This window comes from Mustela nivalis (genome assembly GCF_964662115.1).
Source record: "Mustela nivalis genome assembly, chromosome: 17".
Classification (NCBI taxonomy): Eukaryota; Metazoa; Chordata; class Mammalia; order Carnivora; family Mustelidae; genus Mustela; species Mustela nivalis.
In genome coordinates this window covers 18,282,327-18,309,490 of record NC_139036.1, presented here as the reverse complement: position 1 = coordinate 18,309,490, position 27,164 = coordinate 18,282,327, and the positions used below count along the sequence as shown (strand labels likewise).

At 44.3% G+C, this 27,164-nt stretch overlaps 1 protein-coding gene across 1 annotated transcript in view; it reads left to right on the top strand.

The window, feature by feature from the left end:
- The window catches only part of DOC2B (double C2 domain beta), a 32,367-nt gene extending 19,322 nt beyond the window's left edge, over nucleotides 1-13,045 (top strand). Inside the window, exons 7-9 of the mRNA XM_082707172.1 lie at nucleotides 7,823-7,904; nucleotides 8,734-8,830; nucleotides 9,501-13,045. Coding sequence (XP_082563298.1) covers nucleotides 7,823-7,904; nucleotides 8,734-8,830; nucleotides 9,501-9,637 — 316 coding nt within the window. The 3' untranslated portion in view covers nucleotides 9,638-13,045. The remainder of the gene's footprint in view (nucleotides 1-7,822; nucleotides 7,905-8,733; nucleotides 8,831-9,500) is intronic.
- Nucleotides 13,046-27,164: the final 14,119 nt, after the last annotated feature.

Here is a 27,164-nt window from a genome sequence, read left to right as displayed (position 1 = left end):
GGCTCAGTGGGTTAAGCCCCTGCCTTCACCTCAGGTCATGGTCTCAGGGTCCTGGGATCAAGCCCTAAGCTTTCTGTTCAGCAGGGAGCCTGCTTCTCCCTCTCTCTCTGCCTGCCTCTCTGTCTACTTGTGATCTTTCTCTCTGTCAAATAAATAAAAATCTTAAAAAAACAAAACAAAACTCCAAGGCCACCAAGCCCAGGAGCAGTGCCAGGTACAACAGGAAGCTGACTGGGGTCACTGGGGGAAGGCTGTTCCCCACACATGGCCCCAGGAGGACTACCAGCTTTCCACATTTAAAAAAAGGGGGGGGCTTGGGTCCCCACATCAACCATTTGCAGAACCTTGATTCCAGTGGATTAGAGACCACTGTGAGGAAATGCCATGACCATTCCGGAGATCAGCAGGAGACACTTTACCACCATTGGAGGGAAGGTCGGTAACACCCAGTCAGCGAGGCCAGTGTACACTCCCTCGGACTGCATGATCTCCCCTCCAAGTCCGTGTCCTAGAAACTCATGTAGGGGTGAAGTGCTGTTCACGGTGGCATTGCCGTCGTGGCAGGACACCAGAAACAGCCAAGCAGTCGTCGGCAGGGGAATAGTCGTAAGACACGGTACATGCATATAATGCAGTAGCATGCCATTGAGATGGATCCCTTCAGACTGGGTGAATAACACGGACGGCTCTCCAAGCGTGCTGATCCCAAGAGCAGGCTCCGGAACAGTACACACAGTATGAGGCGGCGTCTGTACATCTGTGTATCACAGACTCGGCAGAGAATGCCACAGTTGCCATGTCTCTGGGGCAGGAGGGAGGGCAGGCAGCAAAGTGCCTGCATTTGTACTTGTGATGCTGGAGTTCCCACTGGGAAGGAAAGCTAATCCAAAGCCAAAATGGCGGTGAAGTTTTAAAATCTGTTCCGTGTTCACCTGCCCAGGCTGACAGGACTTGCCTGGTCCTGGGCTGGATTAAAAGTTGGGTTCCTGGGCGCCTGGGTGGCTCAGTGGGTTAAGCCGCTGCCTTCGGCTCGGGTCATGATCTCAGGGTCCTGGGATCGAGTCCCGCATCGGGCTCCCTGCTCAGGGAGCCTGCTTCCTCCTCTCTCTCTCTGCCTGCCTCTCTGCCTACTTGTGGTCTCTCTCTGTCAAATAAATAAATAAATAAATCTTAAAAAAAAAAAAAAAAAAAAAAAGTTGGGTTCCTTGAGGTAGAATTTGCACACTGGAGGTTTCTCCCTTTGTGGAGGTCCGAGGATGAGGACCTTTCTTTCACCCAAAAAGCTCCCCCAGCCCCAGGCAACCACTGAGATGTTTTCTGTCCCGATGGCTTTGCCTTTTCCAGACTTTCTTATAAAAGCAAACTGCGTATGTGGCCTTTTGAATCCAGCTGCTTGCATCCACGTGGTTCTCTCCAAATACCCATCCGTAGAGACACCACAAGTTGTTGCTCAGTTCACTTTATGTGGAAGCACATTTGACTTTCTTTTTCTTTCCTTTTTTTCTGGTGGGTGGGGGGGGCGGGTAGTGTTGACACACAACGTTCCATTCATTTCAGGTGCACAACATAGTAACTGGACCACCCTACACACTGCGCTCTGCTCACAAGTATAACTGACCTGTCACTATACAACACCGTCACCGCCGCACTGACTGCATTCCCTGTGCTGCGCCTTTCATCCCTGGGCCTGTTTCATTCCAGAACTGAAAGCCCGTGCCTCCCACCTCCCTTCACCCATTTTTCCCATCCCTGTGACCACCTCCCTCCCCTCTAGCAATCACCAGTTTGTTCTGTGTTTATGGGGGTCTGTTTCTGCTTTATTTTTTTTTTGAGATTTTATTTATTTAGGGGTGCCTGGGTGCTCAGTGGGTTAAAGCTTCTGCCTTCAGCTCAGGTCATGATCCTGGGGTCCTGGGATTGAGCCCCACGTGGGGCTCTCTGCTCAGCAGGGAGCCTGCTTCTCCCTCTCTCTCTGCCTCTCTGCCTCCTTGTGATCTCTCTGTGTCAAAAAGAGATTTTATTTAGAGAGGGAGAATCCCCATCAGAGTCCACACTGAGCACAGTGTGACTCGGGGCTCGATCTCACCGCCCGGAAGTCACGACCTGAGCCACAATCAATAGTTGGATGCTTAACTGCCTGAGCCATCCAGCCACCCCCTCCCCTTGGTATTTATTGAGGCACCTCTAGATGCTTTTCCACAGTGGTTGCCCCGATTTCCATCTCCACCAACAGTGCATGGAGTTTCCTTTTTCTCCACGTCTTTGTCCATACTTGTTACTCCTTATCTTTCTCATACTGGTCATCCCGACAGGCGTGAGGCGATAGCTCCTCATGGTTTTGATCTGCATCTCCCCGGTGCTGTGTGATGTCAAGTATCTTTCCCTGTCTGTTGTCCAGCTGGGTGTTGTCTTTGAAAAAACAGACTATTCTGCTCCCTTTCTCTTCGGCTACTTTTGGTGCTGAGTTGCATAAATTCTTTATACGTTTTGGTATTCAGCCTGATAACAGATATATCATTTGCAAATATCCTCTCATTGAGTAAGTTTCATTTTGTTGATAGTTTTCTTTTGTTCGATGTAGTCCCAGTAGCTTATTTTTGCTTTTGTTTCCCTTGCCTAAGGAGACACGTCCAGAAAAATGTTGCTAAGGCTAAGGTCGGAGAGATTGCTGCTTACATTTTTTTCTAGAAGTTTTATGGTTTCAAGTCTTATATTTATAAGTCTTTAACCCATTTTGAGTTTTTGTATGTGGTGTTAAAAAAAAAAAAGTGGTTCAGTTTTCTCGGCACCATTTATTGAAGAGACTGTCTTTCCCCCATTGTATAGTCTTGCTTCCTTTGTTTTATATTAATTGACCATCTAAGCATGGGTTTAATTATGGGCTCTCTATTCTGTTCCATTAATGTATGTGCCTGTGTTTGTACCAGTACCATATTGTTTGTTTTGGTTTGTTTGTTTTAGCGAGCGTGAGTAGGGGTTGGGGAGGCAGAGGGAGAGAGAGAATCCCAAGCAGGCTGCACACCCAGTGCAGAGCCCAACATGGGGCTCAATCTTATGACCCTGAGTTCACGACCCGACCTGAAATCAATCCAAACACCTAACTGACTGAGCCACCCAGGTGGCTCAACGCCCTGGGATTCTTTTCTTTCTTTCTTTCTTTCTTTCTTTTTTTTAAGATTTTATGTATATATTTGACAGACGGAGATCACTAGGCAGAGAGGCAGAGAGAGAGGAGGAAGCAGGCTCCCTGCTAAGCAGAGAGCCCGATGCAGAACTCGATCCCAGGACTCTGGGATCATGACCTGAGCCGAAGGCAGAGGCTTTAACCCACTGAGCCACCCAGGTGCCCCATCTGGGATTCTTTTCTTAATTTCTCTTTCTGCTAATGCACTATTAGTGCATAGAAATGCGACAGATTTCTGTGTATTAATTATGTATCCTGCAACTTCACTGAATTCACTTATTCTGGCAGTTCTTTGCTGGACTCTTTATAGAGTTTCCTCTGTATAGAATCATGTCACCTGCTAATAGTGACAGTTTTACTTCTTCCATAACAGTATGGATACCTTTTCATTTCTTATCTGATTGCTGTGCCTAGGACTTCTAGTACTGTGTTGAATAAAAATGACAAGTGCCCTTGTTTTGTTCCTGATCTAAGAATAAACACTCTCAGGTTTTCACCAAATATGATGTTAGCTGTGGGTTTGTCTTGGAGTGTCTTTGTCTGGTTAGGGTATCAGGCTAATACAGTGTTCACAGAATGTATTGGGAGACTTTTCTTCTTCCATTTTTTTGGGATAGTTTAAAGAGAATAGGTGTTAACTCCTCCTTAAATGTTTGGTAGAAATCACCTCTGAATCCATCTGGTCCTGGACTTTTGTTTGTTGGGAGTGATTTTTTGATTGCTGATTCAACTTCATTACTAGCCATCGGTCTGTTCAGATTTTTATCTTTTTCATTAGTTTTGGAAGATTGTATGCTTTTCAGAAACTTATTGATTTCTGCAAGGTTGTCTAATTTGTTGGCATGTAATTTTTCATAGTAATCTCTTGTAATCATTTGTATTGCGGTCAGTTCCTTCATTTCTTTATTTTCCTTTTTTCAAAAATTATGTTAGTCACCATACAATACATCATTAGTTTTTTTTTTTTGTTGTTGTTGTTGTTGTTGTTTTTTATTTGTCAGAAAGAGAGAGAGCGTGAACACAGGCAGACAGAATGGCAGGCAGAGGCAGAGGGAGAAGCAGACTCCCTGCCGAGCAAGGAGCCCGATGTGGGACTCGATCCCAGGACGCTGGGATCATGACCTGAGCCGAAGGCAGCTGCTTAACCAACTGAGCCACCCAGGCGTCCCCATCATTAGTTTTGACGTAGTGCTCCATGATTTCTTTTTAAAAGATTTTATTTATTTGACAGAGAGAGATCACAAGTAGGCAGAGAAGCAGGCAGAGAGAGGAGGAAGCAGGCTCCCTGCTGAGCAGAGAGCCCCACGTGGGGCTCGATCCCAGAACCCTGGGATCATGACCTGAGCCGAAGGCAGACACTTAACAACTGAGCCACCCAAGTGCCCCTGATTTCTGTCTTCTTAAATGAGGAGTTTTTTAAGTATTTTTTTTTTTTAACTTGAGAGAGCAGGGGGATGGGCAGAGGGAGAGAGAGGAGAGAGAGAGAGAGATTCCCATGCTGAGCGTGGAGCCTGACATGGAGGTCCATCTCACAACCCTGAAAGCATGACCTGAGCTAAAATCAAGAGTCAGACACTTAAATGACTGAGCCACCCAGGCACCTCTTAAATGTTTTGTGGCCTGACAGATGATCAGTCCTGGAGAATGTTCCATGTGTGTTGTCTTGTTTTTAGATGGAAAGCTCTGTACATGTCTGTTAAGTCCGTCTGGTCTAATGTGCCATTGAAAGACACTGTTTCCTTATTGATTTTCTGCCTGGCGATCTACCCATTGATGTAATTGAGGTGTTAGTCACCTACTATTATTATATTACTTTCTTCTTTATGTCTGTTCATATTTGCTTTATGCATTTAGATGCTACAATGTTGGGTACATAGATATTTATAACTATTGTATTTTCTTGTTGGATTGACCCCCTCATCATTTTAGAATGTCCTTGTCTCTTCTTAGTCTTTGAGTTAAAATCTATCTTGTCTGTCAGTAAGTATTGCTACCCCAGCTGCCCCCCTACTCATGCTCACCCTCACCCCTGCTTCCATTGCCATGGCATATCTTTTCCCATCTTTTCATTTTCAGTCTCTGTCTTTAAATCTGAACTGAGTATCCTGTAGACAGCATATGGATGAGTCAAGTCCTTTTTATCGATTCTGTCACCCTGTCTTTTGATTGGAGTATTTAGACCATTTAGACTTAAAGTCATTACTGATAGGTGTGCACTTACTGCCATTTTGTTAAGCGTTTCCTATTGGTTTTTGTGAATTTCCAGCTATTGATGACTGCCTACAGCTGCTAAAGAAGAGGTGTTTGTGTGGATCTGTCTTCATTTCTCTCTCCCACCCCAGCTTCCTTCAATACCTATTCTGTAGTGTGTTTATATTGAACTAGTGTTATTTATATAACAAGAATCAGTAACAAGATACCACTTTTTGCCTTTCAAACCAGCAAGGATTTTTTTTTTTTTAAATACCTAGACATCTGTACCTCTAATTCCCTTAATCTATGTCACTTTCCCCTCCCCATCCTCTCCCTCCCCTCTGGCAACCACCAGTTTGTTCTCTGTTTATGAGGATGATTCTGCTTTTTTGTGCATTTGCTTTGTTTTTCAGATTTCATATGGAAGGGAAATTATAGTATTTGTTTGACTTATTTCACTTAGCATAACACCCCCTAGGTCCATCCATTTTGCCACAGATAGTAGTATCTCACCCGGTCCTACGGTTACTGCTGCAGTGGCTGTGCATGTGTGTATACATGTGCTTATACAAACACACCTACATATGCTCTGTGTGTACAGACACATATATGTATACACACATGCACACATGCGCCACATCTTCTTTCTCCATTCAGCCATCAGTGGACACTTGGGTTGCTTCCATCATTTGGCTGTTACATATAATGCTTCAGTAAACACAGGAGTAGATATAGCTTTTTGAATTAGTGTTTTCATTTTCTTTGAGTAAATACCCAGTAATGGAATTTGGTGCTTCTAGTTTTAATCTCTTGAGGAGTCTCCATACTGTTTTCCACAGTGGTTTTCCACCAATTTACATTTCCCACCCACAGTGAATGAGGGTTCCCTCTTCTTCACACCTTTTTTTTTTTTTAAGATTTTATTTATTCATTTGACAGAGTGAATGAGCACAAGCAGGGAAAGCAGCAGGCAGAGGGACAGGGAGAAGCAGGCTCTTGCCTAGCAGGGAGCCCAATGCAGGGCCTGATCTGAGGACCCTGGGATCATAACCTGAGCTGAAGGCAGACGCTTAACCATCTGAGCCACCCAGGAGCCCCTCCTCTTCTCCACATCTTCGCCAACACTGGCGTCTTGTCTTTTTGATACTGGCCATTCTAACTGGTGTGAGGTGGTACCTCATCATGGTTTTGATTTCCATTTCCCTGTCGATTATTGGTTTCATGTATCTGTTGCCATCTGTATGTCTTCTTTAGAAAAATGTCTTTTCAGGGACGCCTGGGTGGCTAAGTTAAGCAGCTGCCTTCGCCTCAGGTCATGATCCCAGCGTCCTGGGATCGAGCCCACCTTGGGCTCCTTGCTCAGCAGAGAGCCTGCTTCTCCCTCTGCCTCTCTGTCTGCCTGTGCTCACTCTCTCAGACAAATAAATAAATAAAATCTTTAAAAAAGGAAAAAAAGTCTTTTCAGGTTCCCTGCCCATTTTTAAATCAAATTATTTGGGGGGTTTTTTGATATTGAGTTGTATAAGTTCTTTATATATTTTGGGTATTAGCCCCTTGTCTGATAAACCATTTGCAAATATCTTCTCTTATCCGGTAAGCTGTCTTTTCAATTTATTGGTTTTCTTTGCTGTGCAGAAGCTTTTCATTTTAGTGTATCCCCACTAGTTTATTTTTTGCTTTTGTTTCCCTTGCCTGCGGAGACCATCCATAAATATGTTACTAAGGCTGAGGTTCAAGAGATTACTGCAAACCAGCAAGGATTTTTAAGGCAATGATACTCAGCTTTGTTGACCACACTGAGCCTCATCTATATGGCCTTTTCAGAGGACAGTTTTGCGTAATGAAGGAAGAAGTTTGATACATGTGTGCCTTTGAGTGGGTAATTTCACTTCTAGGGACTCAGCCATTCAACAGATGTTTGCTGACCTACCCAGTGTACTGAGCTCCCAGCAGGGTGCCAGGTGTAGGCCCCACCCCCAAAGCACTCTCAAGTGTCTCTTCAGGGACAGGGTAAGAAGTTCTGCAAAGAACTGCCCCAGCTTCTGAGTACCAGCCCGGTGCTGAGCAGCTGTGTGACCTGAGGCAAGTGCCTCTACCTCTCTGAGCCTCTCTAACAAGGGACCAACTCTGCTAAAAATCTTTTTCTGGTGGGAAACGAAAGCTTTATGAAATTAGACTTCCAGAAACAAGGAAAAACCTCCAGGGTAGAAGGGGACTCCGTGGTTAACTTCAGAAATGGGCGTGGACAGAAGTCTAGGTGACAAAGGAACCACTTGCTTCTCCCACGGCAGCTGACCACTAACCTTTGCCACAGAGTGGTGCTGGGGTAGCTTATGACGGGTAGGAACAGGAGGCCCAGGGAACAAAAAGCTCTTCCAAGCCCTGCTGGCTCCAGCTGTACCCATAGCTTCTCACCACACTCTCATCGGTTGGTTATAATTCCAGATACCTGAAGCCAGATGTGGACAAGAAATCTAAACATAAGACAGCAGTAAAGAAGAAGACCCTGAACCCTGAATTCAATGAGGTACAAGGGGCTGGTGAAGCTGCTGGGAAGCTGCTTGCACTCCCCTAGGGGTAGGGAGACTGAGGGGACTGGGTTTTCCAAGGGCTACTGTGGGAACCCAGAGGTGGGAGGGGTCACCAGGAGAGAACCTGCCACCCGGGGCAGGAGAGAGACAGGCCAGGGTGGTAGAGATGGAGGGGCAGGGAAGACTGCAAAGCTCTTCTGAGAACCATATTCATGAGATGTGGCAAGGTAGGATGTGGAGGGGGGATCAGGGCACCCAACAGCAAGAAGGGCGGTGCAAATGAGATGGAGAAAGCTCTGTGTGGGATGGGAGAATGTGAGATGCCCCAGAGCCTTGAGGTCTGGTCCAGATGGATCCGTAGGTCCTCAGCCTGAGGAGCAGATACATCTGGAAAGGAGCAGAGGGGCCTAGGGCAGAGCCGAGTGATTGAGTGAAGGGGATACCAGATGTCAGATCATCCCAGGAGCCTGTGGAAGACAGAGTTGCACAAAGAAGGAAGTGGTGAGCAGAGTCAGACCCCCAAGACAGGTCAAGCACACCAAGGCCAGCATGTGTGTATTGATCTGCCAGGCTCTTGGGGGATGATCTGGAGAGAGCAGCTTCAGTGACAGAGAAGCAGGTAGGAGGGTAGGGGACTCTGAGGACCCCAACCAGACTCTCAGGCAGAAGTGGGTGGAGTGGGTGAGAATCTACCCTTGTCTGACCACCCTCCCCTCCATTCCTCTCTCCTTCCACTCATGTATCCCCTTGCCACACCTCGGAGCCTTCCTGTCCAAGTTCCAGGCCCTGTGGTGCTGACGCTGACTCTCTTCTTCTGGCCACCAGGAATTCTGTTATGAGATTAAGCATGGGGACCTGGCCAAGAAGACCCTGGAAGTCACGGTTTGGGATTATGACATTGGAAAATCCAACGATTTCATTGGTAAGAGCACACAGTGAGAATGCTGTTTGGCTTCACGGTCTATTCTGGGTTCATAGAGGGCAATGGCCCTGAATCCAGGACATAGCCCCTCCTTTCCTGGCCTCTATAGCCCCAGCTTTCCCCAGACTATCTGCCCTCAGACACAGGGGGCCTCAGACCTTATCCAGCCTGACTCCATGTGACAGAGGAATAGAGAGGCCTGGGAGGGTCACACAGAAGTCTGTGGTGGGGCAAGGGTGAGAGGTGATGATGGTCAGTGCTTTGGCCTGTACTCAGCCCCTGTGGCCCTGAACTCCTGGTCAGTTTCATGGCTGTACATAGAAGAACTGTGCCCAGCCCTTGGTCCTTAACATAGGACGTTGTCCTTCACCCCCTCTCCCCCTGCCCATGCATCGCTCCGGTCCCGGAGAGGGGAAGGACAGGATCCCAGGGCCCTGACTGGGCAGGGGAAGAGAGGGCAGGCTAAGAGTGTGGCATGTGGTCAGACCACTGCCCACCCTCAGAGTCTGGTGGGCAGGGTAGAGAGTAGAGCCTTGGCATACAGAATCTGGAGAGGGTGGTTTTGGGGTAGGGGCTCTGGGTCCAGAGGGACAGTCTTATGGGAGCACTTGTCTGCAGGCCCCTGGGAGTCACCGTGTCCCCGGCTACCCACTTGGCTCTGTTTTTGCAGGCGGCGTGGTCCTGGGCATCAACGCTAAGGGTGAGCGCCTGAAGCACTGGTTTGACTGCCTGAAAAACAAGGACAAGCGGATAGAGCGCTGGCACACGCTCACCAACGAGCTCCCAGGGGCTGTGCTCAGCGACTGACCAGCCCCCACCTGCTGCCGCACCCACCCCTGCCTGTCTCCTGGCCCAGCACCGGCCTGGCCCTGGGCCTCCTCAGCTGCCACCAAGGGCCTCGGCCCTCATCTCGGGGGAGAGCCGGGGTGCCTGCTCGGACACTGAGCCACTGCGGCCCCTGCTTGGAGGCTGTGGAGGGCTCAGCCACTCCTAGGGACAGCAAGGCCAGAGAGCTGGGCCTGCTTTTGGCCCCCACCCCAGGGAAGGGAACGGGGTCATCCAGGTGGTGAGGGCCTTACTGGAGGTCAGCAGTAAGTCACGGGGACCCCAGGCTGAGAGAACAGGAGTGCAGGGGCGCTTTGGCAGGGCCAGTGAGAACTCCCGAGAGAGACATTAGGGAGAGGGGCATGCGGGGGAAGGAGATTTGGGAAATCGTTCCCAAAAGGAGGTTCTTACTACATCTGTTCATCTCTGGCATTACTGGGCAGTTGGGGAAAAGCTGACCCAAGAGCAGGGAGTATGGTAAAGTTCCAACTTTACTGAACATGGGCAACTGGCAAGCACTTCACTCAATGATGCGACAACTCACTGGAGATGAATGAGACCCAGGGCCTGCCTCTGAGTTCCTTGTCTAATCAAGGAGCTAAAAACAAACCACTACAATGGGGAATGAGGAATACCAAGGCCAGGCTGACATACCTGTGAGTGCCATGGACTCTGACCCTGCTGAGAGGCAGGGAGGGCTTCCCCGAGGAGATGATGCTTCAGCAAGGTCTTGAAGGGTGAGTGGAGCTTCTGGGCAGCCGAAGTATAATGGCAATGTGTGCCGTGGGAATGATCTGTAAAAGCCTAGACAGGAGAGGCTGGTGAATGGGCTAGGGTCATTGTGCAAGATCTGGGGACTCACGCTGGAGACAGTGTGTTAGGACAGGAGTGGGGCTTAGAGGTGACATCACCCACCCCTGCCTGCCAGGCCAGCCCCAGCTCATAGCTTTGGGGGAACTGAGGGAAGCACTGTGGTGAAACTGATCTTGGGGCAGGGTTAAGTTCAGTCTTCAGACCCAATTCTCCCACCTTTAATCTTGCTCCTCCCAAGGAACCTGGAGGATGGATTCTGCCTCTCAGCTTAAGCATGAGGTCAGCTGTAATCAAGAAAAGGGTCCCCAGCCCCCCCTTTTTTTTCATGAAAAGAAGCAAAAAGTCCTTATCTTGACCCTCTTCTTCCTTTCACCCATCCCCCACATCTGAGTTCAGGCCTGGGGAGTGAGAAATCCGGGTGAATGCCCACATATCCCACATAGCCTTATTGTGGCCCCTGATGTCCCTTACAGGAGTGCTGGGTGGCAGTCCAGGGCCTCCTTTCTGAGAGGCCTATGAGGCTGGCTCCTCGCTCCAAGAGCTGAGAGAAACACCCTGCTTGGTGGGCCTGGCACCCTGAGTCAGATTGAGGGCATCGGAATTTGGGGGCCAAGATGTGAAGTCCCAAGTTTTTCCTGCCTACCAAGGGGCCTTCAAGACTGCTGTATGAACAAATGCAGAACCAGGGAATTTCTTTGTTTGCCCCAGCACTGCACTAACAGAAAACAGAGCCCCAGAGAGGGAAAGTGACCTTCCTGAGTGAGGCCTCCCCACCCTGCCACAGCTGGGGTAGGCCAGGCTTCCAGGTCCCTGCCTCACCCCCAGCCCAGAGCTCTGGACACCATGCTTCAAGCAAAGGAGGGTGCTGGGCTCCTGCACCAGAGGTCTGTCCTGTTAGCTGCCTGCCTGGGGCTCAGCCCTGCCTGCTGCAGACACAAAGCACATCACCATCTGAGGCCTAGGGTGATGATTCAAATCCCACCAAGTGCCCATCAGCCCTTTCCCAGTCTGCTGGGACAACAGCACTCCAGCCCCCACACCGCACCTGGCAACTTGGCTGGCCACAGAGCCTTGGTTTTCCTGTCCTTGAGGCGGCTTTGTGTATGTTAAGGGTTTTACATGCACTGTCTTAATGAATTTTTCACAATTCTAGGAGGTGGGTTTGTCCTCATTTGGCAGATGAAGAAACAGATTCAGAGAGGCTGAGTAGTTTGTCAATGTCACACAGTGGGGAAAGGGCAAACCAGGCCTCAGCCCAGGTCCTGTGACTGCCATACCCTCTGGTTGTCTGGGAGATCATACTCCTCAGTCCTCTCTCTCCTGGGCTGTGGAGGGCTCAGCAAACAGAAGACTTGGGAAGCTCTGATGAAGGGGATGCCTGATGAGAGCTGCCTCATTCCCTAGATGGCTTTGAAATCACTGATCCACTTGGAGCTTTCTCAGAGGTCCCCACTGTCCAGGCCCAGAACTCAGCTATCCCTCCCTAACCTCTGCGTCTGTGGGTCAGGCCTTCCTCTTCCTGGGGGTTGAGGCAAGGGCTCCTCTTTTCTCCACAATGCCAGAATGGGGGGAACCTCTGGGGGACTAAGAAAAGAGACAGCTTATTTTTGAGGGACCTCCTGGCTGTGAGCCCTGGATACCTGCTAGCTTTGCCTCTTGGAGGGCCTCATTAGGAAAGGAGCTGCAGTGCTGCTTTGGGAAGATACTGAAATGTTGAATGACAAGGCTAGAAGGGACCATGAGTCTACCAGGGAAACCGGGGCCCAGCGAGTGTAAGAAGCCCATTTAGGGCTCCCTACTGCCCACCCCAGGCTGTGCCAGGGTAGACTTGGTCCTGCAAGATGGTCCCAGGAGACCACAGGGACAGGATGGAAGATGGGTCTTCTGGACAACCAGCCTAAGTGGAGGGTGGGGCATTTAGAGAGGAGCACCCCCCCACCCCCGCACCCCCCAGGGAGTGAGGGAATCTTCACCAGGACTCTGGCACTGCTCCTGACCCCTTGCAGATTGTATTTCTTTTAAAGCTCTTTTGGAAGCTCCAGTCATCAGCTCTGCCTTTGACCTCAAACTGGCATCTTTTCTTTAGTCTGTCAGCCCCACACAAAGACGGGATCGTTGATGCCCCTCCCCACCCCCCAGGAAAAAGTGATCCCAAAGTCTGGTGTCCCTCACCAGGAAGTCGCCCGACGGCGCGCTGCATCCTCCTCCAACCCCGCCTCCCACCGCCACACTAGCCAATCCCTGACGGGCCCATCTTCCACCCTGAAGCGGTAACCTCCTGACCCCTAGCGGCGAGAGCGAGGAACTGCCCCTCCCGGCCCGTGCATGTCCCACCGTTTTCTTCCCAAACCGAGACAACCTCCCGATGCATGGACTCTGGCTGTCGTCGACGCAGACTCGTGCACTGCTTAACACCGTTTTGCTACCATGTGGCGGCTGCAGAAAACGTCCTTAAACTGAAGCCCCACACACAATTTTTGTACTTTTCATCTGACCTCGAGGTGTCCTTTTTAAGTCTTATTTGTTAATATTTATAATGACCTATAATTCAAAAGTAAATGAAAACGTTCACTGCAATCTCATTGGCTTGAGAGACTCCTTTAAAAAGATTTCGATGAGGGGCGCCTGGGTGGCTCAGTGGGTTAAAGCCTCTGCCTTCGGCTCAGGTCATGATCCCAGAGTCCTGGGATGGAGCCCCACATCGGGCTCTCTGATCGGCAGGAAGCCTGCTTCCCCCTCTCTGCCTGCCTCTCTGCCTACTTGTGATCTATCAAGTAAATAAATAAAATCTTAAAAAAAAAAAAAAAGATTTCAATGAAAGGACCGGAAAGAACGAGAGAATGGCAACTGAGGCTCACTCAGCACATTGTCTCCCTTAACTCTTCACCAAGCTCTCATTAGAGGTGGGTCTCAAGTTACAAACAGGAAAACTAAGGCTCAGAGAGGTTAAATATCCATGCTGAATCACACAACTGGTAAGTGACACAACCAGGATTCATCTAATGCCAAGACTTTTTATACCCGGATCAGCATGCCATGCTGTCAGCCACTCATTCAACGAACAGCTGTGGAGTATTAACGACCACCAGGCCCTGCTCCAGGCACCTGGGCCAGATTCCTCAGCAAGACAGCCAACAGACAATAAATCTAGCATGTTAAAAGATGGCAATAGGGGTACCTAACCGGCCCCATCAATGGAGCGTGTAACTTGATCTCTGGCTCATGAGTTTGAGTCCCACATGGCACGTAGAAATTACTTTAAAAAAAAAGGTTGGGAACGGGGTTTGGGTTAAACAGGTAGGTGAGGCAGTTCTCCAAAGGTGACTTTTGAGCTAAGACATAGAGGGTTGGGGGACGGAGCTGTGGAGATACCTGGAGTGGAATGTTTTAGGTGGGGATGGGGGGGGATGGCCAGTGTCCCTAGTGATAAGGGCAGGTGTGGCATGACTGAGAATAGCAGAGGCTAGTGGGGCCAGAGCAGGGTGGGGCAAGGGAAGAGCCCTAAATGAGAGCACAGAACAGGGGACCAGATGACTTTATAAAGATTGGTTTTCACTTTGTGTGAGATGAGAGCTTATTTCAGTTCTGGCAGAGGACAAACTGATAGTCTCTGGGCTATTTCACCACAGTGAAGGCAGCAAACCTCACATAAGTCCAGAGAAGAGAAGAGAACACTCAGGGATGCCTGGGCAGCTCAGTCAGTATCTGCCTTCAACTCAGGTCATGATTCTGGAGTCCTGGGATCAAGCCCCACATTTGGCTCCCTGCTCAAAGGGGAGTCTGCTTCTCCCTCTGCTCCTCTCCTGCTCATATTCTCTCCTCTCCCTTTCTCTCTCTGTCATTCCCCCTCTCAAATAAATAAAATCTTTAAGAATCATTTGAGGAGGGGCGCCTGGGTGGCTCAGTGGGTTAAGCCGATGCCTTCGGCTCAGGTCATGATCTCAGGATCCTGGGATCAAGTCCCGCATTGGGCTCTCTGCTCAGCAGGGAGCCTGCTTCCTCCTCTCTCTCTCTGCCTGCCTCTCTGCCTACTTGTGATCTCTCTCTGTCAAATAAACAAATAAAATCTTTTAAAAAAAAAATCATTTGAGGAAGGGCAATTAGTTCTTATTCTATTTCAGCAGGAAGGGACTTAAGGACTCTAAGAAAATAATAGGAACCAGAAAGAAGGTGTCAGAACTGAAATATCAGCAGCCATAACACCCATATAGAACTCTCAGACATGCAGACTACTTTGTTACACCCATTTAATCCTCGTGATTATGATATGGTTTCAATCCCCATTTTGTAGGAAAACTGAGGAACAGAGGACCATGCTCAAGGAATAATTAAAAGGTAGATCTGGGGTTTGGGCCCAAGCCTTGTGGCCCAAGAACTCATACTATCAATCTCTACCCTGTGCTGCTATAAGAAAATGGTGTTGCCAGGTCTAGTAGAAGATGGCCGGGTCCCACTAGGTTTCTTGTAGGTTCAGCCTTCTTCATTCCCCAAGCTCCCAGAACTAGCAGGGTCCTGCTTGGCCAGGAAATATTTTCCAGGGCTCTCTCTCAGGGTCCTTGCTGTCATCTTGACCAAATGTGATGCTCACCTCTGCTCAGTGGGTCCCTATCTGTCATAGGACCCAATTCCCTTCTGTGTGTGACCTGGACACAGGTAGTCAAGATCTCTTTTCTGGAGAATATGCTGAACTGGGAGCACAGCACTTGTGTGGCCTTCCAGGAGCTATCTGTGAGCCAATGAAATTACTACTTTGTGAGAATCAGAAAACTGAGAAATCAAGATCTCTCAGAGCCTCCTGGGTTTTCTTCACTTGCTCTGTACCTTCCTCCATCCTGCCTCCGTCAGCACAGGCTTTCTGATTCATCAGTACATAAATGATCCAAAATGGTGGCCTCAGCCCCAAGTCAGGGTAGCTTTTCAGCCACTGCTACCTAAGAAAAGTTTTCTGACTCCTATTTAGCTTCTCAGGAGAGAAATGGCTCAGTTCAGATTATAACTCACCTCCTTGGGGTCAAAGGGCCAGGGAGTGAGGTTACATGATAAAACCATGGCTATGGGCAAGGCACACAGGGTCAAGCAAGTATTTCAAAAGAAGTCCCTAAGTCAGTAGGAAAAGAGGAAGAGGTGCCAGCCACGGGAAAAAAGGGGGACAAAAGTGAAAAAGCATCAGCATAGTATTCTAGGGCAGTAACCATTCAAAAAGCAAAGATTGGTAAACAACCAAAACACTAAAGAAACAAGGAATTGACCTAACTTCCATTATGGCCCATCTGAAGGCTAGAAAGTCATGTAGTCATTTCCATTTTTAATTATAAACATGGTGAAATGTCTTGGAAATTCATAATAGAAAGTGAAGGGAACAAAGAAAAATTAAAATTGAGTGTAGACAGGGGCACCTGGGTGGCTCAGTGGGTTAAGCCGCTGCCTTCGGCTCAGGTCATGATCTCAGAGTCCTGGGATCGAGTCCCACATCGGGCTCCCTACTCAGCAGAGAGCCTGCTTCCCTCTCTCTCTCTCTCTGCCTGCCTCTCCATCTACTTGTGATTTCTCTCTGTCAAATAAATAAATAAATTCTTAAAAAAAAAAAATTGAGTGTAGACAACAGCAAAAATACAGAAAAAGCCTCAATTGTCCATCAACAGATGAATGGATGAAGATGTGGGACACGTGTGCGCATGCGCGCGCATGCACACTCACACACACACACACACACACACGAATATTACACAGCCATCAAAAATGAAATTTTACCATTTGCAACGCAGTGGATGGAACTAGAGGGTATTATGCTAAGTGAAATAAGTCAGAGAAAGACAATTATAACCTGATCTCACTAATACGTGGAATTTGAGAAACAAGGCAGAGGATCACAGGGGAAGAGAGGAAAAAATGAAACAAGAAGAAACCAGAGAGGGAGACAAACCATAAGAGACTCTTAATCTCAGGAAACAAACTGAGGGTTGCTGGAGTGGAGTGGGGGTGGAAGGGATGGGGTGGCTGGGTGATAGACACTGGGGAGGGTATGTGTTGTGGTGAGTGCTGTGAATTGTATAAGACTGATGAATCACAAACCTGTAGCCCTGAAACAATACATTATATGTTAATAAAAAAGATTCAAAATGCAAAATAAATAAATATAAGTAAATAAAATTGAGTGTAGAGGATAATCCTTCTCAATTATTTCACTGTGAAAAAATTATTTCATTGTGGTAAAATATAAATAAAATTTTTCATTTTAGGTTGTGAGGGCAGTTTGGTTGTGACATCTATCACCCTACTGATCACCAAAGTTAACTCAGCTGATCTGGCTGGCTAGGCAGGTGTCTCCTTCCTCCTCCACCGCTCCCTGTGTGTCCCTCCAAAGCTTTTGAGCCCAAAGAGGACAACTTTCCCTGACGGAGGAGGCCCGTTCTTCAGTCAAGGGTATATAAGTAGCTGTGCTCACCTGCTGGAACCTCCAAACCACCTTTCAAGACCCATTCATAGGAAAACATAGGGTAGTCAGGCTTCCAAGACTCCAGACACATCCAAATGAGGCACCACATGTGGCAGTCTGCCTTTCTTTAGGGAAAAAAAAAGCATTTTAACCATTTTTAAGTTGACAATTCACTTGTATTAAGTACATTCATAATCTGGTACAACCATCACAACTAGTTCCAGAAGTTTTTCATCATCCCAAACGGATACACTGTACTCATTAAACAAAAGAACTCCCTAATCCCCATCCCCCCAACTCAGCCCTTGGTATCCTCTATTTTACTGTCTTTATGAACTGCCTATTCTAAGTACCTTATATAATTGGAATCACATACTTGTTTTGTTATGACTGGCTTATCTCATTTAGCATAATATTTTCTAGTCTCCTCCATGTTGTAGTACTTATCAGAACTTTGTTCCTTTTAGGACTGAAAAAGATGAATATACCCCATTGTGTTTATCCGTATTCACCTGTATGGTTTTTTAAGTAAGCTCTGTGCCCCAAATGGTGCTTGAACTCATGATCCTGAGAACAAGAGTCATATGCTCTACTGACTGAGTGAGCCAGTCAACCCATCATTCATCTGTTGCTGAATACTTGGGTTGTTTCCATCTTTTGGCTCTTATGAATAATGCTGCTAGGAACATTGTACAGGTATCTAAGTCCCTGCTTTTGGTTCTTTGGGTCTATGCCTAGGTGTAGAATCATTGGGACATATGGTGAATCAACATTTAACTTTTTGAGGATCCACCAAACTGTTTCCCACAGTGGCTACATAATACATCCTACTAGCAATGCACAAAGGCTCCATCTTCTCCACATCCTCACCAAAACTTACTATTGTGTTTGCCTTTATAATAGCTGTCCTAATGGATGTAGAGCGGTATCTTACTGTGGCTTTTTCATTTACCTCATGACTGGTGAGGTTGAGAGTATTTTCATGTGCTTATTGGCCATTTTTATACCTTCTTTGCAGAAATGTCCACTTAAGTCTTTGCCCATTTTTTAATTAACTTCTTTTCATTGTTGAATTGTGGGCATTCTTTGTTCTGGATATTAATCCCATATCAGATATATAACTTATAAATGTTTTATCCTATTCCATGGGTTCTTTTCACTCTTGATAGTCTCCTTTGATCCACAATATGTTCTTCACTTTAAGACTAATTTAGGGGCACCTAGGTGGCTCAGTCAGTTAAGTGTCTGCCTTTGGCTCAGGTCATGATCCCAGGGCCCAGGGACTGAGCCCCACATCAGGCTCCCTGCTCAGTGGGGACCCTGCTTCTTCCTCTCTCCATGCCAGTCCCCCTGCAGGTTCTGTCAAATAAATAAAATCTTTTTAAATTCTAATCTATTTTATTCTGTTGCCTGAGGTTTTTGCTAAGATATCATCACCAAATCCAATATCATGAAGTTTGCCCATGTTCTCCTAAGAGTTTCTTTTGTTTTTGTTTTCTTTTTTAGTATTTATTTGAGAGAGCATGCGAGGGCACAAGCAGGGTGGGCAGAGGGAGAGGGAGAAGCAGGCTCCCGCTGATCAGGGAGCCCAACACAGGGCTCCATCCCAGGACCCTGGGATCATGACCTGAGCTTATAGCAGATGCTTAACTGACTAAGCCACCCACATGACCCTCTTCTAAGAGTTCTATGGTTTTAGCTCTTAAGTTTGTTTTCCCCTCAGTTTTTCTGTATGGTAAATGTCTAACTTCATTCTTTGCTTGTGGATATCCAGTTTTCCTACCTTTTCTTCAAGTTCATTGATCCTTCCTTCCTTCTGCTCACATCTTCTGTTGAACCCCTCCAGTGTTTGTTATTCCTACTTGTAATCGTTGCCATATGTAGCTACTAACCCCATGATACCATGTTTAAATATGCTCTGATATGCTCTTTTAAAGATACCAAAGGGGGGGGCGCCTGGGTGGCTCAGTGGGTTAAGCCGATGCCTTCGGCTCGGGTCATGATCTCAGGGTCCTGGCATCAAGCCCCGCATCGGGCTCTCTGCTCAGCTGGGAGCCTGCTTCCTCCTTTCTTTCTCTCTGCCTCTCTACGTACTTGCAATCTCTCTCACAAATAAATAAATAAAATAAAATAAATTAAAAAAAAAATTACCAAAAGGGGGGTATCTGAGTGGCTCTGTCAGTTAAGCATTCAACTCTTTTTCTTTAAAGATTTTATTTATTTGTTAGAGAGAGAGAGTGCGTGTGTGCAAGCAGGGGAAGAGCAAGCAGAGGGCGAAACAGGCTCCCCACTGCACAAGAAGCCTGATGTGTGACTCAATGCCAGGACAGTGGGGTCATGACCCGAGCCAAAGGCAGACTCAACCATCTGAGCCCCACCCAGGCACCCTAGCATTCAACTCTTGATTTCTGCTCAGGTCTAGTTCTCAGGGTACTGAGTTCAAGCCAGGTGTTGGGCTATGCATTAGGCTCCATGCTGCGCATAAAGCCTACTTAAATAGGGGGCACCTGGGTGGCTCAGTGGTTAAAGCCTCTGCCTTCAGCTCAGGTCAGGATCCCAGGGTCCTGGAATAGAGCCCCGCATCAGGCTCTCTGCTCATTGGGGAGCCTGCTTCCCACGCCCTCCCCCCGCCTGCTTCTCTGCCTACTTGTGATCTCTGTCTGTCAAATAAATAAATAAATAAATAAATAAATGAATAAATAAAATCTTTGGGGGGGTCTACTTAAATTAAAAAAAAAAACATATCAAAAGAGAATATTTACTTCCATGTTACTATCTTAAATACTCTTCACTCCTTCCTAAACATCTACATTTCTATCTGGTATCATTTTGTCTCAGCCTGAAAAACTTCCTTCAGCATTCTTTATTGTGAATTCTTCCTTCTTTTATCTGAAAATATATTTCACCTTCATTCTTAAGGATGTTTCCACTATAGAATTCTGAACTGGCTGTTTTTGTTTGAACACTTTAATTTTGCTGTTCCATTGTCTATTTGTCAATATGTATCCTATTTACAATAGTTTTTAAATTTTTAAGTTTGTGTCTAATTACTCATTTTCTTTCATTTTCATTGGACTTCAACTGTAAATTTGTCTTCTAAAAATGTGAGTAAATTTTAGTCATACTTCACGTTTTTTCCATCCCCTTTTGCTCTCTTTTCCTTCTCAAACTACATTTACATGTATGCTAGACCTTTTCATATTATCTCACCAGTGCCCTAATGCTGCGTTTTTGTTTTTGCTTTTAGATTTTATTTATTCAAGAGAGCACACACAAGTTGGGGAAAGGGGCAGAGGGAGAAGTAGACTCCTAGCTGAGCAGGGAGCCCACAGAACCCTGGCATCATGACCTGAGCCACCCAGGCACCCCTCATTTTTTAAAAATCATTTTTCTTTCTCGTTCAGACTGGATAATTTTACTGAGCTAACGTCAAGTTCAGTGATCTTTCCATCATTTAAGGTCATCCAGTGAATTTTTATTTCAGATAATCCCCTATTTTTCTGTTCCAAAATGTCCACATGGTTAAGATATCACTATTTTTAAAATACTTTTTTTTTTTATTTGACAGAGAGACAGCGAGAGAGGGAACACAAGCAGAGGGAGAGGGAGAAGCAAGCTTCCCACAGAGCAGGGAGCCTGATGTGGGGTTCAATAATCTAAGAAGCCTGAGATCATGACCTGAACTGAAGTCAAATGCTTAACCAACTGAGCCACCCCAGTGCCCCTGGTTCTTTATCATGGTTTCAGTATCTCTGCAACAATTTCTTTTCATTGGTTACAAACACATTTTCCTTTCCTTCCTGAATATAATTATAATAATAGATTAAACAGCTTTAAAATCCTTGTCTGCTATAGTGGGAGAATAACAACAATGACGTATCTAGGTCATCTCAGAAATAATCCCAAGTGGTTGTCTCCAGTATGGGTCACGTTTTTGTTTCTTCATATGCTGAGGTTTGGACTGTGTCCAAGTTTATTATAAATCATGAGACTCTAGATTCTGTTATGTTCCTCTAAAGACTTAATTTTTACTGGGCAATTACTTGGCTGAAATCAAAATTATAAATTCTGTATCACCAACAGTGGGTGGCAGCTGAAATGTCAGTTCAGTCAACAAAGAGATTTTTAGATAAGGAAATTATTTGGGCTTATTTTTTAATGTTGACTTTGTTTCAAAAAGCACAACACTGGGGATAATCTGCAGAGCTATTCTGTAATTTGCTTAGAGGATTCATTTCCAAATGTCAACACTGTTGAGAAGTCTCCAGCCATCAAAATAACAAAGAACAAATGTTCCCAGCTGTCAAAATTAGGTCTCAGTGCATTTTCAATCTCTCCTTGAGAGATTTGGCAGCACAAATGCTATTGTCCTCCCCTGCCTTCTTTTGGATTAATGAATATTTTTTAGGATTACATTTTAGTATATCTACATATTTTTAGCTATGCCTCTTTTTTTTATGTAGTGCTTGCCAGATACCATATATCCTTAACATCTCAAGGTCTTCGTAGTTAATATTGCATCATTTCAAGTAAAATGTGAGAAACTTGCATTCAAAATGGATCCACTTACCACCCTCTGGCTGCCTTTTTATGCTATCATAACCATATGTATGATGTAACTACATATCTTATAAACCCCACATTATAGTTAAAATTTTTTTCTTAAACACTTAATTTCTTTAAAAATCTCTTAAGTATTTTATATTACCTTCGTATTTACCATTTAAAGTGTTCTTCCATTCCTTCCTGCAGAGCCGCTGTAAATGCCTACTGTTCCATTTTGTCCACAGTGCCACAGAATAAAAACTTGTGGTGCTAATAACATTTCATCACCTCAGAACTTTCAGGTATGGGCTCATGAACATATAATGCAAACAATAAACAAAAAAAAACAAAACAATAAAAAGAATTCTAGCAAATCAAATCCAAAAATATTTTTAAAGGATAATACATAACAACTGGAGTTTATCCCAGGAATGGTTGGCTTAATATTAAAAAGCAATCAACTTAATTATTTTTTTAATTTATTTGACAGAGAGAGATCACAAGTAGGCAGAGAGGCAGGCAGATAGAGAGGAGGAAGCAGGCTCCCCAGCTACCAGAGAGCCCAATGTGGGGCTCAATCCCAGGACCCTGGGATCATGACCTGAGGGGAAAGCAGAGGCTTTAACCCACTGAGCCACCCAGGTACCCCAATTTAATTAATTATATTAACAAACTAGAAAACTCATATCGATCACCTCAATAATACAGAAAAGGTATTTTTTTCCTCCAGAAAAGGCATTTGACAAATCCAACTTCCATTCCTGATAAAAACTCTCAGCAAACTAAATTCCTCAACCTAACCAAGGGCATTTATTAAAAACTTAAGACTATCATACTTAATGGTGAAACACCAGATGCTTTCCAGGAACAATACAAGGATGTCTATACAGCTTCCATTCAGCACTGAGTGGGGGTTACAGCCAGAGTGCAACCAGGCAAAATAAACAAAAAGTCTCCAGACAGGAGCACAAACTAAGTGAAAACTTTATAGTCACAGAAAATATGATTGTCTATGAAGAAAATCTGATGAGATCTACAAAAAAAAAAAAAAAGAAGAAGAAAACCTACTAAAAGAAGTGAGTTTTAGCAAGATTACAGGGTATAGTATCAATACACAAATATAAAATTTTGTTCTATATACTAGCAATGAACAATCAAAAATTGAATTTTAAAAAGCAGGAACTGGGGCACCTAGGTGGCTCAGTTGGTGAAGCACCTGCCTTTGGCTTAGGTCATGATCCAGGGGTCCTGGGATCGAGCCCCACATCAGGCTCCCTGCTCAGCGGCAAGCCTGCTTCTCCCTCTCCCTCTTCTGCTCCCCCTGCATGTGCTATCAAACAAATAAAATCTTTAAGACAGTAAAAATTAAAAAATAAAATTAAAAAAGAGAGTAAAAATAAAAAGAAACTTACAAAAACATCCAAAATTATGAAATAGAGATAAATCTGACTCAAGTGAAAAGACCTGGACACTTGCTGAAATTAAAGAATGACTTAATTACTAGTTATACCTTGTTCACGGATCAAAAGACTCAATATTAAAAGACACTTCACTGGGGTACCTGGCTCAGTCGGTTAAGTGTCTGCCTTTGGCTCAGGTCATGATCCTAGAGTCCTGGGATTGAGCCCCATATTGGGCTTCCTGCTCACTGGAGAGCCTGCTTCTCCCTCTCCCTCTGCCTGCTGCTCTGCTTGTGCTCTCTGCATCTCACTGTCAAATAAATAAATAAAAATCTTAAAAAAAAAAAAAAGACATTTCACTAAAGATATACAGATGGCAAATAAACACATAAAAAGATGCTTAACTTCATTAGTCATTAGGAAAATACAAATAAAAAACACAATGAGGGGTACAGATGTGGCTCAGCTGGTTAATCTCAGCTCAGGTCTTGATCTCAAGATTGTGAGTTCAAGCCTCGAGTTGGGCTCCTTGATGGGCATGGAGCCTGCTTAGAAGAAAACAAAACAAAACAAAACAAACCACACCACAATGAGATGTCACTATATACCTTTAAGAATGGGAAAATTAAAGACTGACCATACCATGTGCTGGAGAGAATGTGGACAAAGAAAAACAGCTTTCAGACACTGCTGGTGGAAATATAAAATAGCACAATCACTTTGAAGAACAGTTTGACAGTTTCTTTTAAAAAGCTAAGTATACACCTATCATACTATACAACCATTCCACTTCTACCTATCCACAAAAAAAGGGAAATACATGCCCACATAAAGACTTGTACACAAACATTCACAGCAGCTTTATTTGTAACAGACAAAAACTGGAAACAACCAAATTGTCCAATAGTAAGTGAATAAACAAATTGTGGTATATCGTAACAATGGCATACTTCTCGGCAATAAAAGGAATGAACTGATACATGCGACATGAAGGAATCTCAGAACAATTATGCTGAAAGAAGCCAGACACGCCCTCTAAAAACACATTATACACACTATATGATTCCATTTATATCAAACTCTAAAAAATGCAAACTAATATAATAGAAAGCAGATTAATGCTTGATCAGGAATGGAGGAGGGCAAATAACAAAGGACAAAAGACACTTGTGAGGGTGAAGGCTACACTATCTTCATTATGATGATGGTTTCACAGGTATATACACATGCTAAAACTTATCAAATGTATAGTTTCGTACATGCACCTTATATGTCAACTGTACCTCAATAAAGCTGGAGGGTTTTTTAAAGAATTGTACCTTTCAGAAATTTATAGGCAAGTACACAAGAGTATCTTTCCTGTTTTACATGCAAGATTATATATCTTAGTATGTATTTTCCTTTTCTCAGTTAACATATGCAGACATTTTTATGTATTAGCAGAAATGGTTTATCTCATTTTCGTACATAGTAAGGATGTACCATGACTGATGGGCATGTAAGTTATTTCTAATCTGCTATCACAATGCTGAAGTGGACATATTCTGCATATATTCGTGAGCATATATACACACAAGCAAAGAATGCATGTGTTGAAAACTTTCATTTATGTTGTCAGATAATCCTCTAAAAAACCTGTCTCAGGGCACCTGGCTGGCTCAGTTGACAGAGCATGTGACTCTTGATCTCAGGGTTTTAAGTTCGAGCTCCATGCTGTGTGTAGAGATTACTTAAAAATAAAATTAAAAAAAAAAAAGAAGAAAAAGCCATGGAATCTACATCAAACTGTTGAAATCAATAAATTAAGGCGGCCATGGGATACAAGATAATATACAATAATCAAAATTAAGTATCTACAATATGAAAATGAAACAATTTAAATACTATTTAAAACATAAAAAAAAATTTAAAAACTAGGACTAAGGCCACCAAAAGGCATCAGACTGCTACAAAGAAAATTACAAAACATTACTGAAAAAAGCATTAATGATCTAAAGAAATTAGGAATATACTATGTTCATAGATCAAAAAGACGTAATTGTGTGAAGATACTAATTCCTCCCAAATTTACTTATGGAATAAAATGCTTATCAAAATCCCAGCAGGTTTTGTTGCTGTTTTACTACTGAAATAGATAAGCCAATTCTAAAAAATATATGGAAATGCTAAGAGCCAAGAATAACCAATGCAATCTTGAAGAACAAAAAGCTGGAGGACTCACGTCACCAGATACCGAACACAGAGTTGCCTCGGCACCAAGACAAATAGACTAATGAAACAATATGTGGTGCTGGCTCTTCTGAATATCGACACAGGAAAGTATTTTTTTTAAACATCTTCCTACTACCACATACAAAACAAATCCTAGATGATTCTATATCTAGATGTGCTACGTCAAACAATGTTTCCAGAAAAATAAAAGATTAATGATCTCGGGGTCTGCAAATATTTCTTAAATAAAATTATAAACACTTACCTTAAAAGAAAATATGGATAAATTAGGCTACATTAAAATTAAGATGTTTGTCAAGACACCAAGATAATGAAAAAGCAGGGCACAGAAATATAGAATTGCAGTAACAACTCCAAAAACATTCTCTATTCCTAATATATAAAGATTTCCTACAAATTAGTAAGAAAATGAAAACTCAACAGAAAAACAGGCAAAAGTGGGTATTTAACAAAAGAGGATATCCAAACGTCCAGAAGACATATTTTGGTGTTCAGTTTCTTTAGTGATCAGGAAATTGCCAATTAAATACAGGATGAGATTCCACAACATACCCACCAGAAGTCTACAACTAAATGCCAGTGAGGATGTCTAGCAACCAAGGTTCTCATACATTGCCAGCAGGACTGCAAAACAGCACAACTACTTCGGAAAACTGTCTTGCAATTATCTACGAAAGCTAAACATATATATTCCCCACAACCCAGTAATTCCATTCTCAGGTATATACACAACACTGATACATTTATGTATATGCCAAAAGTTATGTACCAGAATGTCCATATCATTATTGGTAACCTCCCAAAATGGAAAATAATCCAGTGTCCATCCAGAGAATACACAGTGGTATACTAATAGAACAGAAGGCTATATAGCCATGAAAACACTATTATAGGCAAAAACATGGAGGAACAGCACGTAATACTGAGGGGGAAAAATGCTGTATGATTCCTTTTATATCCAGTTCAAATACAGGCAAAACTGATGGCAATGATCAGTTGCAAGAATAAGGGAGTAATTACAGACTGAGAAGGGGGCATGAGAGGAGTCTTCTAGGATGCTGGTCTTGTTCTAGATCTTGATGTACGTGATGCTTAAACAGTGTATTCCCTTTGTGGAAATTTACTAAGCTGTATGCTTCTCAAGTATTTTCTTTATAGTTGAATATAAAACTTAAAGGAATGCCAAAAATGACAATGTTTCTCTACATCCTTACAACAGATTATTCTATAAATCTTATCTCTGCCAATTAACAATTGTAATATTTACCTAGGCAAAATTAATATCTCCTAAATGTTCTGGCTTACATCTTAATGAGGAATGAGGCTTAGTGGCGAAAAAATGCTCTTTAGTTCCTAGAATTCCATTAAAAGCAAATTCTGAGGGAACTCTGCAGTTATGGTGGCCTGATATCATGGCTACAAATTTGCTATTAATAGGAAAGAAGGCTTAGGTGCTGTAATAAGCCCTATCCCAAACCTAGAACCACCGGAATCAAAACAGAAAGGAAGTGTCTGGGGGAAGACCTAGAAACAAGCAATATACAATGGAAGCACGAGTACCAGGAGCTTCAGCGTTAACAGGAAGATTGGTTAGTTGTAGCTTTAGAAGTAGCCCCTGGATAGGATTCATACTACCCAGTATGAAATTATGAAAGAAGTAAATGTCCAAAAAGCAATGCACTCTTTAAGAAAAACCATTTCAGCCCTCCCTTACACATAACAGAATGCCAACCTAGTGTTTCCCCAAAGTGGTATAACTGAGATAGCACAGGGCCCATTTCTTAACATGCATATTACAGCTTTTGAAAAGAATTTATCAATGTACAGTTCTATCAATTGTATGATGATCTCAGAAATGTATTTTTTAAAGTCACTTTAGAGGAAACATTTCAATGAAACATTAGTTTTGATAAAGAGCAAAAAGAATGGCTTAATGGTTAAGAACATGGGCTCTGTAGTCCTACAAACCCAACTCTGAATCCTGTTTGAACTACTTTGAACTGTTTGAACTAGCTGTGTGGCTTTTCAGTTTCCCTATCTGCAAAATGCAGGTGACTACTCATCAAACTATTGAATATTTATG